Source organism: Pagrus major, chromosome 16 (assembly GCF_040436345.1).
Source record: "Pagrus major chromosome 16, Pma_NU_1.0".
NCBI classification, from domain to species: domain Eukaryota; kingdom Metazoa; phylum Chordata; class Actinopteri; order Spariformes; family Sparidae; genus Pagrus; species Pagrus major.
The window spans coordinates 19,218,126-19,234,214 of NC_133230.1; the positions used below are offsets into that span (position 1 = coordinate 19,218,126).

The 16,089-nt window shown below is 41.9% G+C and overlaps 1 protein-coding gene across 5 annotated transcripts in view; it reads right to left on the minus strand.

Annotated features, from left to right (window-relative positions):
* Positions 1 to 16,089, minus strand: part of rps6ka1 (ribosomal protein S6 kinase a, polypeptide 1) — a 49,937-nt gene that overhangs the window by 10,529 nt on the left and 23,319 nt on the right. Inside the window, exons 1-2 of one of the 5 annotated variants that reach the window (XM_073482734.1) lie at positions 4,176 to 4,290; positions 2,325 to 2,378 (exon numbers count right to left, since the gene is read on the minus strand). The exons of 2 other annotated variants lie outside the window; for them this stretch is intronic. In XM_073482734.1, the coding sequence (XP_073338835.1) occupies positions 2,325 to 2,378; positions 4,176 to 4,217 (96 nt within the window). In that variant the 5' untranslated portion in view covers positions 4,218 to 4,290. Of the gene's footprint in view, positions 1 to 902; positions 1,431 to 2,324; positions 2,379 to 4,175; positions 4,291 to 16,089 lie in introns of those variants that run through there. 2 more of the 5 variants (XM_073482730.1, XM_073482731.1) reach the window with 2 other exon arrangements.

Sequence of the window (16,089 nt, forward strand, 5' to 3'; positions counted from 1 at the left end):
GCCTGTTCCAAAGTTTGTACTTTGAGTTTGTCCTCTGCAGATACAACGCACAACATTATCATTTTTCATTATCATGCACGCCCAGTAACAGGCTTTCAATCTATGTGGCAGCCTATAAGACACATTAATTAACTGCTGATATCATATGATTAAAAACAGTGTTGAATTGACTGAATTAATCAATTAATTAAAAGTAAATTAGTAACACTCACAGAACTTATCAATTAATATATCACATATTTGACAGCATTTCTTATTATTTCCTCATATTTTCTGAATTTAATTAGTGCACAATGATCACGCCAATTAGTCAATAGGCCGTAAATTGTTAATTAACAGCAGTTTTGATAATTGATCATTAATTGATTAGGTCATTTAACAAGCAAAAGCGCCAAACTTTCTACAGTTCCAGCTTCTCTAGTGTGAACATTTGCTGATTTGCTGACAAAACAAAAAAATTTGGTTTCCGGGAACTTGTGATGGGCATTTTTCACTATTTTCTGACAACTCAAAGATAAAACTATTGATTGATTCCCTAAAAAAAAAATGTTAGATTAGTTGATTCAGAAAAACAATCATTAGTTGCACCCCTTAACTATATAATGTATCCATTACTCCCAATCAGTAGTGAGAAGAATGCTCAGCTTTCAACAATATGCCGTCAACAGCCGTCACCACAGGCCAATACAGCGTGGGACTTTATTTGACAACAGGAAACCAGAGTTGATTGAACGTGCAGGCTTTCAGCTGCACCTTGTTTCTAAACAACAACCGATAGCGGCGAGCACCAAACCTCATCTGCACTAATAAAACCCACTTCTCTGCTTGCATTACTGTGCATAACGCACTACTAACAGCTCTCTGGAGACTACTCAAGGTTTGTCAAGTAGGTATCACTTTACCGTCCAGTGGTTCCTTGGAGCAGGTAAAGAGTCAGTGTCTGTTGCAGCCGCTGGTTTGCAGCTGTTAAAATGAACTGGGCTGCCGGCCAAGGCTTTGTTCTTTTTGCGCAGGTAGATGCTCAGCAAGCGGCTCAAGTTGAACCTTTTCTTGTCCTTCTCCATCTCAGCATCGCCCGAACTTCTGCTTTATCGTCATACCCACGTCCATAACAAGCCAAACATCGCTCTGCCTCACATAAATCATCTTAAAGTCTCATCCCGAGCACTCTTTAGACTCATTTGTGCACTCATGTCAGGACTGTTTCAGTGGGCAGCGAGTAAATATGGAAAAACCTCTCAGCCTCTGCCCTCCTATCTATTCTTTCTGCAGAGGCCTTCTGCAGGGGCCTTCTGCTATGACTTTTATTAACTCTTCATCCTCGTTTTCTCCTCCATTGTTGCTCCTGTGCTCTCTGTGTAGGTCTGATTAGCCCCGTGTGTCCTCAGTGACTGACTGACTGCAGCTGAAGTGAACTGGAACCGAAGAGGGCAGGAAGGAAGAGCCTGCGCTTATTCTCACAGTCCTGCACCCAAAAAGTCCCACAAACACACACGCACACACACACATCTGCAGCCAAGAGAGAGAGAGGGAGAGAGAGAGAGAGAAAGAGAGAGAGAGTGAAAGAGAGTGAGAAAGAGAGAGAGAGAGAGGGGCAGACTGAAATTTAAATAATCCAAAACGAGGAAGTGAGGTGGTAACAGTGATAAAGAAAAAGAGTGCTTTTCTGCCGCCCTGGTTAAAAATAAAAATAAAAATCATACAACATGTCTCGACATGTTTCTTTTATATCAACATCTTGTCTCCAAAAGGGGTTTGACTCCAAAACCCATTTCCTTTCACCCACAATTCAACAGTGTAGAGAGAGAGAGGGTGAGGTGTCCCCCTGTCCGTGTCGCCGACTCGCTGCCTCGAGGATGATGACAGAGATTTTCCTGTCTGTGGCCAGGCACGTCCTCCTCTTCCCTCTCATAATAGTCTATTCCTGCTCATCCTGTCTCCTCAAACAGCTCTCCTCACCTCTCACTCTTTTCCTTCCCTCCATCTCTCACTTTTAGTGCTCTTTATGCGGCAAATTCCTCTTTGCTGAGAGAGAATGGGCCATTACACGCCCGTAAATACAGTGCATGAGTCAACTTCTCTCTCGACCAAACAGTGGCATAATCAAAGCTGTAAGCAGACCTACTTTCCACACCGCATTGCAGATCACACTCAATGGGGGGAAAAAAGGTTGATTTGAGCAGTTTTTGCGATTGGAGTGTGTTAGCCTAAAGTGGATTAAATGCAAAAGCAACTGTAAGCTGGAGTGTGTTTGCTTAAGGAGGCAGGAGCTGCAGATCGGCATGAGATAAAGCAGCTGTACAGTGGAAGTATTCAGAGCTTACCTGGACTCTAATATCGGCAAATTCCCTCTCTATCCAGGTGATATGAGACTGGTTCTGAGGGGTGATTGTGTTGGGATGAAGAGGTTAAAGTAAGTTACAGAAGACACATCTGGCATTGCACAAAGTCAACTTCAATATGAAGGTTTCCTCCCCTTTTACAGAAATACTGGACACAAATGCACTAGCATCCTTACAGGTAAATAAAAATGCCTGTGTTTTAATTGCATGTACATTTTTTCCATCCAATTTCATCACAAATTCAATCTAAACGGTCACATTTAAAAAGGCCACCTGTCAAATTTATTCTCAAAACAAATAGGGTGCGGCATATCACCAAAGACATCATCATTTCAAAATTGCTACTTCTTCACATGTTGTTGATACTTTTAGTTAATTTTTTAATGATTTCAACCAACATTTCTTACACGATGCCCCTTTAATTGAGTCAATGCAAATAAATGATGTATAATACTTCAACTTAACTTTAAATCAGACTAAGCTAATAATTTATTCACACTCACTCACCCAACAAGATATGAAAACTTCTTACATTTAACTTGTGTGATCAAATTAGGTGGAAAATGTACATGCAATCAAAAAACTTAAAGGGCCACTCTCCTCCAGTGATGTCACTCAGTGGCCAAGTTGCACTGTGGGTAACGTAGGTGCTAGGTTTTGAAAATAAAAAGGTGATATCTCTGGTTCTGCTGTATTGATTCTGATTATTTGTAGAGAGTCTAACAGTGTTATATGAGTGCAATGATAGACCAGCGGACTGCTTTTCAAAAACTGGTGCCTACATTACCCATAATGCAACGTAGCCACTGAGTGACATCACTGGACACAATTTATCAGATTACGTGCAGCTTCTTCTGGAGACACAGAAGACCTTACAGAACTTTTTCCCCCCCTCATACGCAGTAGAACTCCCGAAGCCCCGTAGACTCACTTCAAATAACATATCAATAATTTTGTGGACTTGCCCTTTAAAGTCAACACTTTAGGCAGTTTTTTGAGAATACAACTCACAAACACTCACAGAGTTGGTTTAAAAGAAGGGGCAACATAGTGATGGTTGCCACACTAGAGACAGGAAACCTCTCTTTCCTCCTACTGCTCACTTCCTCTATTCTTGAACCGATCTCACTTCCTTACTGTTAATAATTTAAACATGTGTGTGTGTATGCTAGCAGCGGGGAGCTGAACTGCTGCTCTGACAAAGTTTTAATTTCACCAGACCTATCTGACTGACGGCACATGAAGTTGCTGGATACATCTAGAATCTAAAAGTATCCAGAGATGAGCGAGTGCATTTGACGGTTTTTAAATGCTGTGAATGTTTTAATGTAGTGCACCATGATAAGAGTTTAATCACCTCAAGGCATCAAGATGGTTTGACTGAAAAGGTTTCGGTTATATTGTTTTGCTATGACTGTTCACCACAATGAATTCTAGGCTAGTAGATAAGGATCGCGCTGCAACATGAAGCGTGTACGTGGACTAACGCTTCCTTGGTCGATTGCACTCGTAGCATGAGAGGACAGAAGTATGACTGTCAGTGAACCGGTAAATCTAACCATCGTAGGATGTGTTCTGGGCTTTGAGGTGGTGGAAGTTAAACACGTCCTCCTGCGTTTCCTCGCACTCCACAGCTCGGAAGATGGCAGCTCAGCATCACAAACGGAAACCCCCTTCCTCTCCTCCCAAAATATCACACAGCTGCCTGAAGCTTTCCCCAGTCCCCAACACATCCATCACCCAGGCACCACCCACACCCACAGAGACGCTCACTTCCCATCACCTGTAGCTTAATGACAAACACGCATACAGTAACAAAATGCAGCCACTTGCCTCTTTTGTGCGCATTTTGGTGCGGAAAATGAGCCTCCACATGTCCGTGTCCAGATATTTCCATGTCACTGCTGTCAGTGAGTCTGTGCGACACTCTTACAAATACACAGCCTCTGTGTCAGAGTTAGCTAACATCTTTTTTTTCTCTCAGTGCAATACCACAATGACATAGATATAATCAGCTCACACACAGACTCACCAAAATGGGAAGTGAAGTGAACTTTTAAAGTGAATATGACCAGCAGGGAGACTTGCTGCTCATAGAAATTGTTCATTGAGAACAATGTTCTTATAGAAAATCTTCTCACAGTTTGAAGCTAGAAAGGTGGCAGGGTCCGCCAAATATAAACAAAGTAAAACAGTGTGAAATTGTGTCCTTTAAGGTCAGTTTGTTTATCCAGTCACTACAATGAAAAGAGTGTTTATTTAGTTTGTTTAGGCATAAAAAAAAAAATGTCTTCCCCAAAACTACACAGTGCACCTTCAAGTGACAGAGGAAGAGGGGGGAAGAAAGTGTTGCAGGAGGAAAAAAGAAGTCTGTTGAACATCTTTACACACTTTGATGTGAAGTTTAACAAAACATTCACATGCATAATTAGGCACTCTGTGTGATTACGCAAGCCTCTGCTGGCAACCACAGGAGCTCCCAGAGAAAGAGAGGAAATAGCCTGAAACTGTCAGTCTCGTCTGGAAAAACCTTTTATGACATGTGTCACCATCAAATCAAAGCTAAAAGAAGCTCACCAAATGCATTGATTAGAAGTCGGTACTTGCACCGTCAGTAACCTCTGCTCGTTTGACAGCTGCGAAGTACACGTACCTCCTGTCAGAGGCCGACGTGGTGTAATGCTCTGTGACAAACACAAGGGGCCAGTGCAGGTCTGCAGCCAGGCCAGTGGACTGGCCTCCACAGGAGAGAGGTGCTCTGAGATGGGAGCTTTAGCCAAGTAAGGGCATGCTCACAATGTTCAGCTCAGATCTCATTGTAGGTTCTGACATCAATTAAAGCGAGCGACAAAAAGTGGGACAGAGAGTGAAGTGGGAGGTACTGGAGCTCAAAAACTATCCAATCACAGCAGGAGAAGGTCACACAGGTTTAAGTGTCTTGAAGCAGTACACCGGAGACCCATAAAAAAAGAGACTTTATGTGGTAACAGAGAGAGGCAGACAGAGAGTCCTGTCAAAATGGCATGAACTGTACAGGAGAAGAACACAAGACAATTAGAGTATTTGTCTTTGTCGCTCTAGCCTCTCCTCTTTCCTGGAAAACGGAGCAGCGGCACCTGCACGTTTTCAAAAGCCTGACAGCTCTGACAGTCGGAACAGAGAGCAGGAGAAAAAAAACAAGAGAGACGAGGAGAAAGTCCAGAGTGCGGGGCCGCATAAATGAATAGTGTACATGGAGGGAGACAGAGCAGTCTAAACATCCATCCAACCGACCGTGGTCCAGTCTCATTACTGTGAAAACAAATATCCTACAACAGAAGACTGTCTGCCTGAGCGCACACACACACACACACACACACACACACACACACACACACACACACACACACACACACACACACACACACACACACAGGGGTAACAACTCTGCATAGGCACTCTGTAGCACTACTCTATGACTATGAGATTTTGTGATTACATAATTAACTGACGTGAAAGAGAGACTCAGTACGTCGAAATTATTCCGCTATGAGAATATACATCAATTCTTCTTATAAAAACACCATTTATAAGGCATTTTTACGAGTTGTGACTATTAACCTTTTTAATAGTTCATCAATTGCACAGATCCTTGAGGAATGCACCCAACTAATTTACATCATTAACTAATCTGCCAACCCTATTCCTGATTATTTGCCTAGTCTTAATATACAAAATGTCAAAAATAATTGTGAGAAAGATGCACATTGCATGTTCTCAGTGCAAAAGAAATTGTTTGTTTGATTTGACCAACAGTCCAAAACCCAAAGAGATTTAGCTGATGTAACAAATCATAATGATGAACGATCAGAACTTCACTGATGGCCCGGTTTAGGCTGGTTGCCTAAAAGTCAGTGCGCCCAAGGATCGAGTTGCGTTGGGTGTGTGAACCCCTGTATACATGCTAGCATGTCTAGCCGACATTTTTAAATGTGGACTTGATGGACTGTTGTTCTACTCTTAATTGACGCATTACAAGCACTTTTAACTACATTATTACCTAATAGAAAAGGATTAACACCATCAAAGCGGATAAACTGAAATGATGCTCTGTGCTTATAAATGATCTACGTAATGATCTTTTTTCCTTTTGATTTATATTTTTTCACATATGGTGTAACAGATGTCCAATTATCTCAGTAAGATGGTACAAACAGGGATCCTGAATTGAGGAATGAACTGTATGCATACAGCTCTACAGTTTGACGATGCATATTCACTGACGTAGGAATTTCTAGTTTATAGTTACCAAAACATGCTTGGATTTGTGTCCGTCATTGTCAATACACGTGTGTCTTGGTGCGCGAGTGTCCAGGCATGTCTGCAGGCAGCCATCCAAATCTGTCAAGACAGGAACGTCTCTCTGCTTTTATCAAACTCCGTCCCACCTTCTTTAATTTACAAGGCAGCTACCAAAGAGTGCTGTTATATTTTGAAGACCAGGGCTGACTCATTCATTCAACTAGTTTCTTTTCCATTCATTATCTTTTTATTCCTCTTTGATGAACAGGCTGTTCCCCCATCACACCATCTTTCCACTTCAACCAACAGCCTCTCCATCTGTCCAACTTCATTCTTGTACTTTCCCCCCGCCGTCCCATTCCTTCTCTCGCTTTCGCTTTTTGCCCTCGAGCAAGACCTGCTGTGACAGCTGTGACTGACAGGCCAGGATGAAAAACAAACGAGAGAGGCGGAAGAAGAGATGGACTGGGAAGAGGCAGTGCTGCAGATGGGGGAGCAGGTTTAGAGAATGTGATAAAAGAAGAGAAAATGGAGAAAAGGTACAAATTGGCAGACCAAACCAGAGACTAGCACCCTGGCAACAACTCCCAGTCCTGATCCCTCACTGCTTAACGTGATTATGTCGGACTTAACCAGTGTAGCTACTGTTATCCCACGGAGAGATGAGACAAGAGCTTCAACTCCTCTTGTCACAAGTTGTCTGTCACTGTCGAGAGGTAACATGTAGTGACCCCTGGTGGAGGCCACCTCTAGGGTTAATACCCATCCTTCAGCAGACTGTGCCATCTGTCTCATCTGCTCATCCAATTACATCCATGGCATCCACACACACACTAAGACACACATACACACATATATACAAGAAGTTAAAGAAGAAAAATAACCAGATTTGTGATCAAAAAACAGTAAGATATTATAAAAACCATACTGATGCTTACTAGGGATGTTCCCATTGATTTATTTCCCTGATGTTTAAATAGAAGTTTAAAATTAGACTAGTCAACTAGTCTAAAAGTAAGAAAACACAATTGAATTTGTTGAGGTCAAACATTGTCTGACAAAAGTGTGCGTATAATTTTAAGGGCCATTTGAAACCATTAATCAAATTCTTCAATAAACAAATTGAATTTTGGGGGGATGGATTCGATCCAATACTGGTATTCGGTTGGTGCCACCAATCCATGTTCCTATCCAGATTCCACAGTCTGATGTTTTAATATTGCAATAATGCAGGGCTTGACACTAATGCTCGGCTGCTTGCCCAAGGCAAATAAACTCTGTGTTCAGGTAAGTGGAATGCCTCTACAGTTATCAGGAAGTGAAAAATAAATGTGATGTCTAATGTAACGTTAACTGAAAATCGACTGCGTACTGTATCACTGAAGCAGAGCTTATCCAGCTGAGCTGCATGCATGAGGCTGCCTCACCACAAAGCTTTGAACAGGCCTGATAAGGATAATCACACAGGACACTACAGACGTTAACTCTGGGATTAACGATGTTGCATACGACATAACGTTACTAATGGTAAAAATCTCGGAAAAGCTTCAGGCAAGACACTTATTTTTTTATTGGGTTGTGCATCTCTACCTGAAACGTCTGGTAGGTACTTTGAATCATCCATAATGCACAATGCACAAAACATGAATGATGATATGATGTTGATATGTAATTAAATGCATATATTAATAAAATAATAATAATTAAACGACTAGTATTTCTGGTGCCAGCATGCCAGGGTGGCAACATTTAATCGACTAGTTGACTTCTCATGCACATTACTAATGCCAACCAAACCTTGCATCACACTGCACCAAATGACATAACTGAATGACACCAGCAAATGTTTATTGTGCAAGGAATCTCACACACATTCTCGCCTTGTATCAAATGCCAGACAAGCTAAAGGTGGAGGAAATGTTCCAGAGGTAGCAGAGGATTAGCAAGGATGCTACAGGAAATCCTGTGTTGGCATCTGTAATATTAATAGCACCAGCAAGGATAGCAGTAAGATGATAGGCAGTTCAGCGCTGGGCCAGTTGACATGAGGCCATAATGGCCTTGTGTAATATCAACAGTGGCAGCGATGGTCAGAGAGGGACAGAAACGGCAGCAGGGAGAAGAACAAAAGAGAGGGGTAGAGAGATAAGTGGGAGAGATAGATGAGACAGAGGAAGAGAAGAAAGAGTGGATGCTGGTAATATAAAAGATGAGGTCATCAGAGTTGAAGCTAAGCTGGCAGACTGCAGTGGAAATGTGTAGCACTCTGCATCAGCATGCAGAGTATAGGACAACACATACGTACATCTATAGACGAACACACAACAACCTCGCCTGAGCTTCTTTTCGTCTGTCCTATCTTATTTCCCTGTCATCATGTAACCATTCCAATTGTTATAGTTCAAATCCTTCACACTAGCCAGAGCAGGTCTAAAATAGCAAACCCATATCTAAGTCAATACTTCCTGCTTCCTCCCTCTCGCGGTTCTCCTCTTCCCTTAAATACCAACCGCACCACTTGCCAAAAATGCACTCTTAAAACACACACGGACATAAATCAAAACACTGGTGTATCTTTCCTTAACCGTCCATTGATAACCTTGTTGCTTGTTCCACAACACGTCCGCCTGCACACGTAAGATCAGATATTTTGTGGCAAATACCAACAAGCCTGGAAATGCCACACCATCATTCTTCTCACATGAGGCCTGATAAGTGCCAACTTATGCATGCTATCGTGACAAATCCTAATGGAATATATATGCATTTAAGGGTGAAGGATGGATTTAAGTTGATAAAACATAAGCATGAAAGGCTCACTCATGGATGTTGATCGAATTCTCAAGGATCTAAGAAAAAGTTCATTGTCTCCCTTTACTTTAATAAAAGTGTGTTGTGGTAGTTTTTGATCCGCTAGCTTCTGATGGCTAAAAAAGAAGAATCATATCATTTTTAAATGATAATTGCAAGGTTGTAGCTACAATATAATTTTAACATCTGGCCACTTGACAAAAGTCCAACATTCATGCTCTTTTTAGATCTATTTTGGTCTCCACCAGCTCCTTTATGTTCACGAGCCTGTCTGCTGCTTGGTGCAAGGTAGGTCATTTACACAGGTTTTATCACAAAGCTTGTTATCAGAAAGAAGAAGCTGCTTGGTGTGGCTGGACACAAAGTTGATGAGACTGCAGAGACTTAGTAAAAACAGTTAAGTTGAGGGCTGTACCACCAAAACAATGAACTGAAAGAGGCTAAAATGTTCCATAGAGATGAGGGGCACCGCAGATTAAGGCCAAGTGCAATATCCAAATCACAGTTGTTGCATATCATTCAGCCCCAACTTCAAGTGACTCATTATACATGACACATAGTCATTTGACCCATTGTTAATACAAAAATATTGATTTGTGCAGCTGTAATCTGGAAAGAAAATTAGGTTTCCTTCGTAATATAATTGAATTAAACAAAATAAGCAAAAATCTGCAGCTGTTACATTGAGTTTAGAAATAAAAGAGTGAATGCGTCTACTTGCCAAAGCTGCTGGAAATACGACAGATGGGGCTGGTGTAGCAAACGCTTGCCAGCAAAATTTGGTTGGTGGCTGCTGCAACTTTGGAGCCCTGCCTTTGGCCACATCAGACTATGTTAAATCAGTGCGAATGAAATTCATCCTGAAGCCCAACTTTCAATTAAAGTTCTGTGTCCTTACACTTCACACTGCTGACACAATTTTGAGCAATTTTATTGTTCAAGCTCACATTCAGGTGTCAGTATTACACTGAGATGCTAAAAAATGAATGCTCATCTGTGAGGTCGGAGTCGGGGGGAATAAATGGATTCAATGGCATTATCATCATCTCCAAATAAACTGACTAGGAAATGTGTTGATGTTAATGGGATTTATCATGTCCTGTACTGCATATGACACTGCTTTCCAAGGCAACAAAAGGTCAAAGGTTACATGCTCCTGGGGGCAACATTTCAAACTGCAAAGAGAACTGCACACAAATGCAAGACTTTAACCTAGAAAGATGAGCCATTAAATGGAAATATAAATAAGAATGCTGCAGAGGGATTTAGAGGGATTTATTAAATCAAAAGGAAGAAAGAAGGGGCAGAGCAGAGAGAACAAACACCATCGGCATCCATATTAATGGAACTTCTCTGAAGGCAGAGAGCAACTGGTTGGAATATTTTACTTTATCGGCGTCGAGAGGGAGAAGCGTGAAACTATGGCAACTGTGTTCCTCTGTCTCCATCTCCCAGCATCCTCTTTGTAAGACAAGAAGAGGTACCAGAGGCAAGGCCACACACAAGCACACAGGAAACATTTTTTCACATGATGCTTTCCGGTAACATTTGCCAGGCTCTATCTTCACAAATAGAGCAGTTTTGTGCCTTCAAACTCTACTTCAAGATGCAATTTGATGGCAGAATCCTCCCCGCATCGTCCACGCTGCATGAGCATGAATTTATCTGCGTTTACTCTGGAAGTATTGTATTATGATGGCCTTCAAAAGGTCGGCAATGTAGCTTATGACTGTAATATCAGAGACATTTGAGAGTACACAGACTTATCTATAAGACAATAGACACACACACACACACACGATGATTAATGGTGCTGACTCTGTCAGAGAAGCCTGTGTAATCACTACTGTACCAGAGTCTGTGTGTGTGTGTGTGTGTGTGTGTGTGTGTGTGTGTGTGTGTGTGTGTGTGTGTGTGTGTGTGTGTGTGTGTGTGTGTGCGTTTGTGTGCATATGCCTTTAAAGCTAAACTGATACATGAATGAAAATCCATATGAGCATACCAGTGAGGATTTATGTGAAGCGTGTGTGTTTATGTGCGTCTGTTCCTATGCATATATGTGTTATCATAAACCTTTTTGCTCCTGGCGGCACAAGTCACAATCAGGGCTTAGCCGTAGCAAGGACACAGTAACCATGACAACTAGGGCCCATAGCAGCCATGAATGGATGGAGGAGGGGAATGATGTGAATAGATGGATGGATCATGAGTCTGAGGGGCATCTGGTTCAAGTCTAGTAGGATTTTGGTCTGTTGTAGGATGATGAAGCCCACTGATATTTGGAGCTGACATGCTCAGTGCAAACATGCACAGTCATGCTGGATCCAGAATGCACAAACCTTTTTCGGTTGTGTCCTATATTTGGTTTTTCATTCATTTAATCAATATCAGTCTGGCCTAACGCACTCTTGCATGGCACAGTGAAGTCATAATAAAAAGGGAAATAATGGTTTCATGAAAACTAGATTTTTTTTTTTGTAAATTTACTGGTGAATGGTACAAGTACACTGTACTCACCAAGTTAAATGCAAAGATCTGGGAAGTTCCTTCAAAAGCTGGCTGTAATTATGTGCACGCACAGATTTCCCATGCAATGAGGGGTAATTACAACATTAAGTGCACTAACCTTCAGTTTTACCTCCAAAGTGGTTACCTCGGTGGTTTCCACCCCCCCTGGCTGCAAGTATGAACCAGGCCATAAAACCTTTACCACCGAGCCACAATGGCATGATATTTGGATCAGAAACCTAAATAATATGTTACTTTATTAACTATTCATGTGGTAATTACACTGTCTATCTGTGCTACACCTTCCTAATGGTTCATCTTTTCAAACACCTGTTCGAACAACTAGTTGTGTCGAGCCTTTTGACCATCAAGGTGATCGATCTTTAACTCCTTTAACATCTCCGGCAATAAAGTTGTATCGGCTGCCGTGTTTCCGTCCCTCCCAGAGGCATCGTTGCTCTGATTACAGATTCATTCAGACCGTGCCAGATTGGATCAGTCTCTTTGGATCGAGATGGTTACATGAGGCATTTTTATTCTGATTATGCCATTAGTTGATTATCAGTGCAGTATTGCAGTCCATGTAGACACAGCAGGTGAGAGTTTGAGAGAAAGTATTAGTACCCCTGATTAAGATAAATAAATCAACTTTTGTCATTTGTCTCCCTGCTCCTGTTGGACGTTGTTGATCCATCTCAGTCACGACTTTGTTGAGCGACATTACCAATAAAAATGACTTCAATAAACTTGAATATTCCTTTAAAGGCGAAATGAGAAACTCTTGATGGAGAGATAAAATGTAGTTTAACAGTTTCTCATGAACACAGAGAGCGGTGAGGTGAAATACTGTAGATAGATGATGGGCCAGAAGAGAGAGAGAGAGAGAGAGAGAGAGAGAGAGAGTAACAGAGGATATTATTGTGTACAATACAATCCAAAGATTTAGAGCCCTCTTCTAGCACAGAGGCAGGCTGGGTAATTGGGCTGTAAACCATCTCCCAGCCTGTGTGTGTGTTTTTGTGTACCAACCATCACCCTAAGCCACCTTAACTGCTTCTGCCATTAAAATCAGCGTCTGTTGATGACAAACTCAGATAAGGCGAAACCCGCCCGACGGGCGCTTCAATCAAATGCTACCAACCCTTCCCCAACACACACACACACACAAACTGCGCAGAACAGCAACATCACTAACAATCACTGATTTACTTCCACTTGGCACTGCTGCGCACGCACGAGTTACAATGCACACACACACACACAACACGCAACCCCTCCTGGGCCTGCAGAGGCAATCACACTGTAACAAGGTCTGTTAGCTGCCACAGGTAAGGAGCCATTTTAATTTGTGTTTAATTCTTTCTGGAGAGGCTCAATTAATGCGCATAAACACACGACTCTCTGACTCACACTTGATCAGATGTAAATGATGTGTGTGCGTGCGCTTCTGTATGCGTGTACCTGCATGTAGATAAGCCTAGGTAATGGATTGTTTTTTTTTTATTGTAACCAGAAGATTGTGTGTGTCAGAGCAAAGTCCGTCCTGCTTGCGTAATGAAGCTAATTTTCCATTCCGCACTCTTGTTAACTGACTAACTTGCCATGTAGGAGTAGGAACACTCATAGTTGTTTATACATAACAGATGAACCAACTCGGTTCAGGCTATTCACCGAGAGATTTGTCGAACGCCTTTCAGTCAGGCATCACAATGTCAAACATCTCTTTTTCGCAAGACTTTGTGTGACCTCGCTGAAAAAAGTAGCATTCAGGAGCTGACAAACGGTGTTCAGACCGAGCAGATTTAAGGCTGTCCTCGCCTTTTGAGTGACTAACTTTGCAGCAAAGTAAGAGAAGTTTGGCTCCGAAAGTTTTGCGAGAACAAAAAGCGGGCGGGATGAAACATGGCAGGGCAGTCAAGGACACCCGCTCAACAAATCGTTAAATAGCCGGGCTTTATCTGGACTACAAGACATAATGATGAATTAGACTTTAGGGAGGAGTGCTGAGGAGTGGTGATGGAAGATAAGGTGGAGGGAGGGAAAAGAAGAAGAGGGTGCTGTACTGTACAGAGTGGAATGATGAGGGGCAGTGAGATGGAGAGGCAGAGATAGAGGGCATCTTCAAGCCTCGGTGCTTTTTCTCATTTAGGAGGTGTGTGTGTGTGTGTGTGTGTGTGTGTGTGTGTGTGTGTGTGTGTGTGTGTGTGTGTGTGTGTGTGCGTATGTCTGTGCGTCATCAGGGTTCCCTCCCTGTCGTCATCCAAAGTGCTGCCGGAACACCAGAGTCCACTCAATGCAGCACTTAGACAGAACACAGAGACCGTTTCCACTTGTTATTGCCCTGATTGTTATCGTCCGATCAAACAAGAATTAAAGGCAGGTCTGGTTGCTCCTCATCAAAAAATAATCAAATGAGCCAGACCTCGCCGCCATTCAAACTGACACATTCAATACCATTATCATGCGTGATGTATTGTAAGTAGATGGGGAGGCAGAGATTGGGAAGGTCTCGCCAGAACAGATAGAGCGCATGGACAAGGAAAGAGACGCGGTGGACAGATTCAGGTCAAGTGCAACGCCCACGTTGGAAACCTCATCACGTCAATTCTTCATGATCAAATGAGAAAGGTCCTCCTTGCCTTATACAGTAGCAATTCAATAATCATAATGTACAAAGCTAAAAAATAAAGAGATAGTGTAGGACTAATGATTATTTTCATCGTCCATTCATCTGTTGATTATTGTCTTGTTTGGGAATTTTCATAGTGATGTGCCAGATGTTGCATACTGTACATGGATAATTGGCATTGGCAACCAGCCTAAATCAGTTGGAACATACAGTATATTTGCAAAAATCCAATATCGTGCATCTCTATTTTTAAATAGTCATTTTGTTTATAAAATGTCAGATAATAGTGAAAAATGGCAATTACAAATTCCAGGAGCACGAGGTTAAGTCTTCAAATTTCCAACCAACAGCCCAAAACCCAAAGATATTTAGTTCAGTCTATTCAGTTTAATATTTGAGAAGCTGGAACAAGCAAATATTTGACATTTCTGCCTGAACAAGCAATCAAACGATTATGAAAGTAGGTGCACATTCATTTCAATGTCAACCTTACAGGTCCAGAAGATGCATGCATGTCTTTTTTAATTTCAGTACCGTGGCAAACGTGTTAAAATCATCAAGAATACAGGGAACAAAAGTGAAAGTGCACCAAATTACATGCAAATATGATGAACTATAATTGGATTTCTTAAGTTCTTATGAACAGACCTTCTTTGTGAAAAGCACCTGAGGCAGACCCTTTAAAAACTAACGGAAAAATATCATCAACAACAAAAACTAAATTAAAAAAAGAGCCAAACATCTGGGTTTCTATAAAAATGGCTCCCACCCCCTTTCAGTGAACACAGTACTACCGTAGTCTGATAACTGAGTGGACAATCATGTGGCAACTGAATCATGCTTCAGACCAGCTCATCATCAGTCACTTAAGAAGCTTTTCCAGAGTTTAATGTCTTCTGCTGCAGCACAGATGCTACGAGAACTGTCATTAACTTCCAGAGAGGCAATACACTTCAGATAGCATTACTTCTCTGAGCAGCACTCACACACAACCCCCTGCAGGATTGACATGTAAAGAAAAAAGTCTAGAGGGAGCGGGTGAGCGTTAATCAATTCTGCTGTCACAAACACAGCACTGATACACATATTTAATGCGTCAGAGTAGTTGACACTGGGTGCTGCTGTTCAAGTGAAGGAAAGAAGTGGTCTTGCAATTAACTAACAAATAAAGCACTCGGCACATGTATGAATGAGGACTACATGCTCAAACAAATAAACCAAGACGCATTTTACTTACTAGTCCTTGCATTCTCACTCTCATTCCATAATCCTGTCTTATTCAAACTCTCCTTTGTCGTGAAGGTCACTTGTTTTGAAAGGCGAGACACTTCAAATCTGGCTCTGCCTCTGAAAGCCTTGAGCTGCTTTTATGAACACGCACAAACAGCATCTCTTTAAAATTTAGTATCAAACCCTGAGATCAACTTCCAGGAAGTGGCTCGCTTGCGGGGATATAGACATTTGCTATCAAAGCTCGCCAATGCGTAGACACAGCGCTCGTTTTATCAGACATCTTTA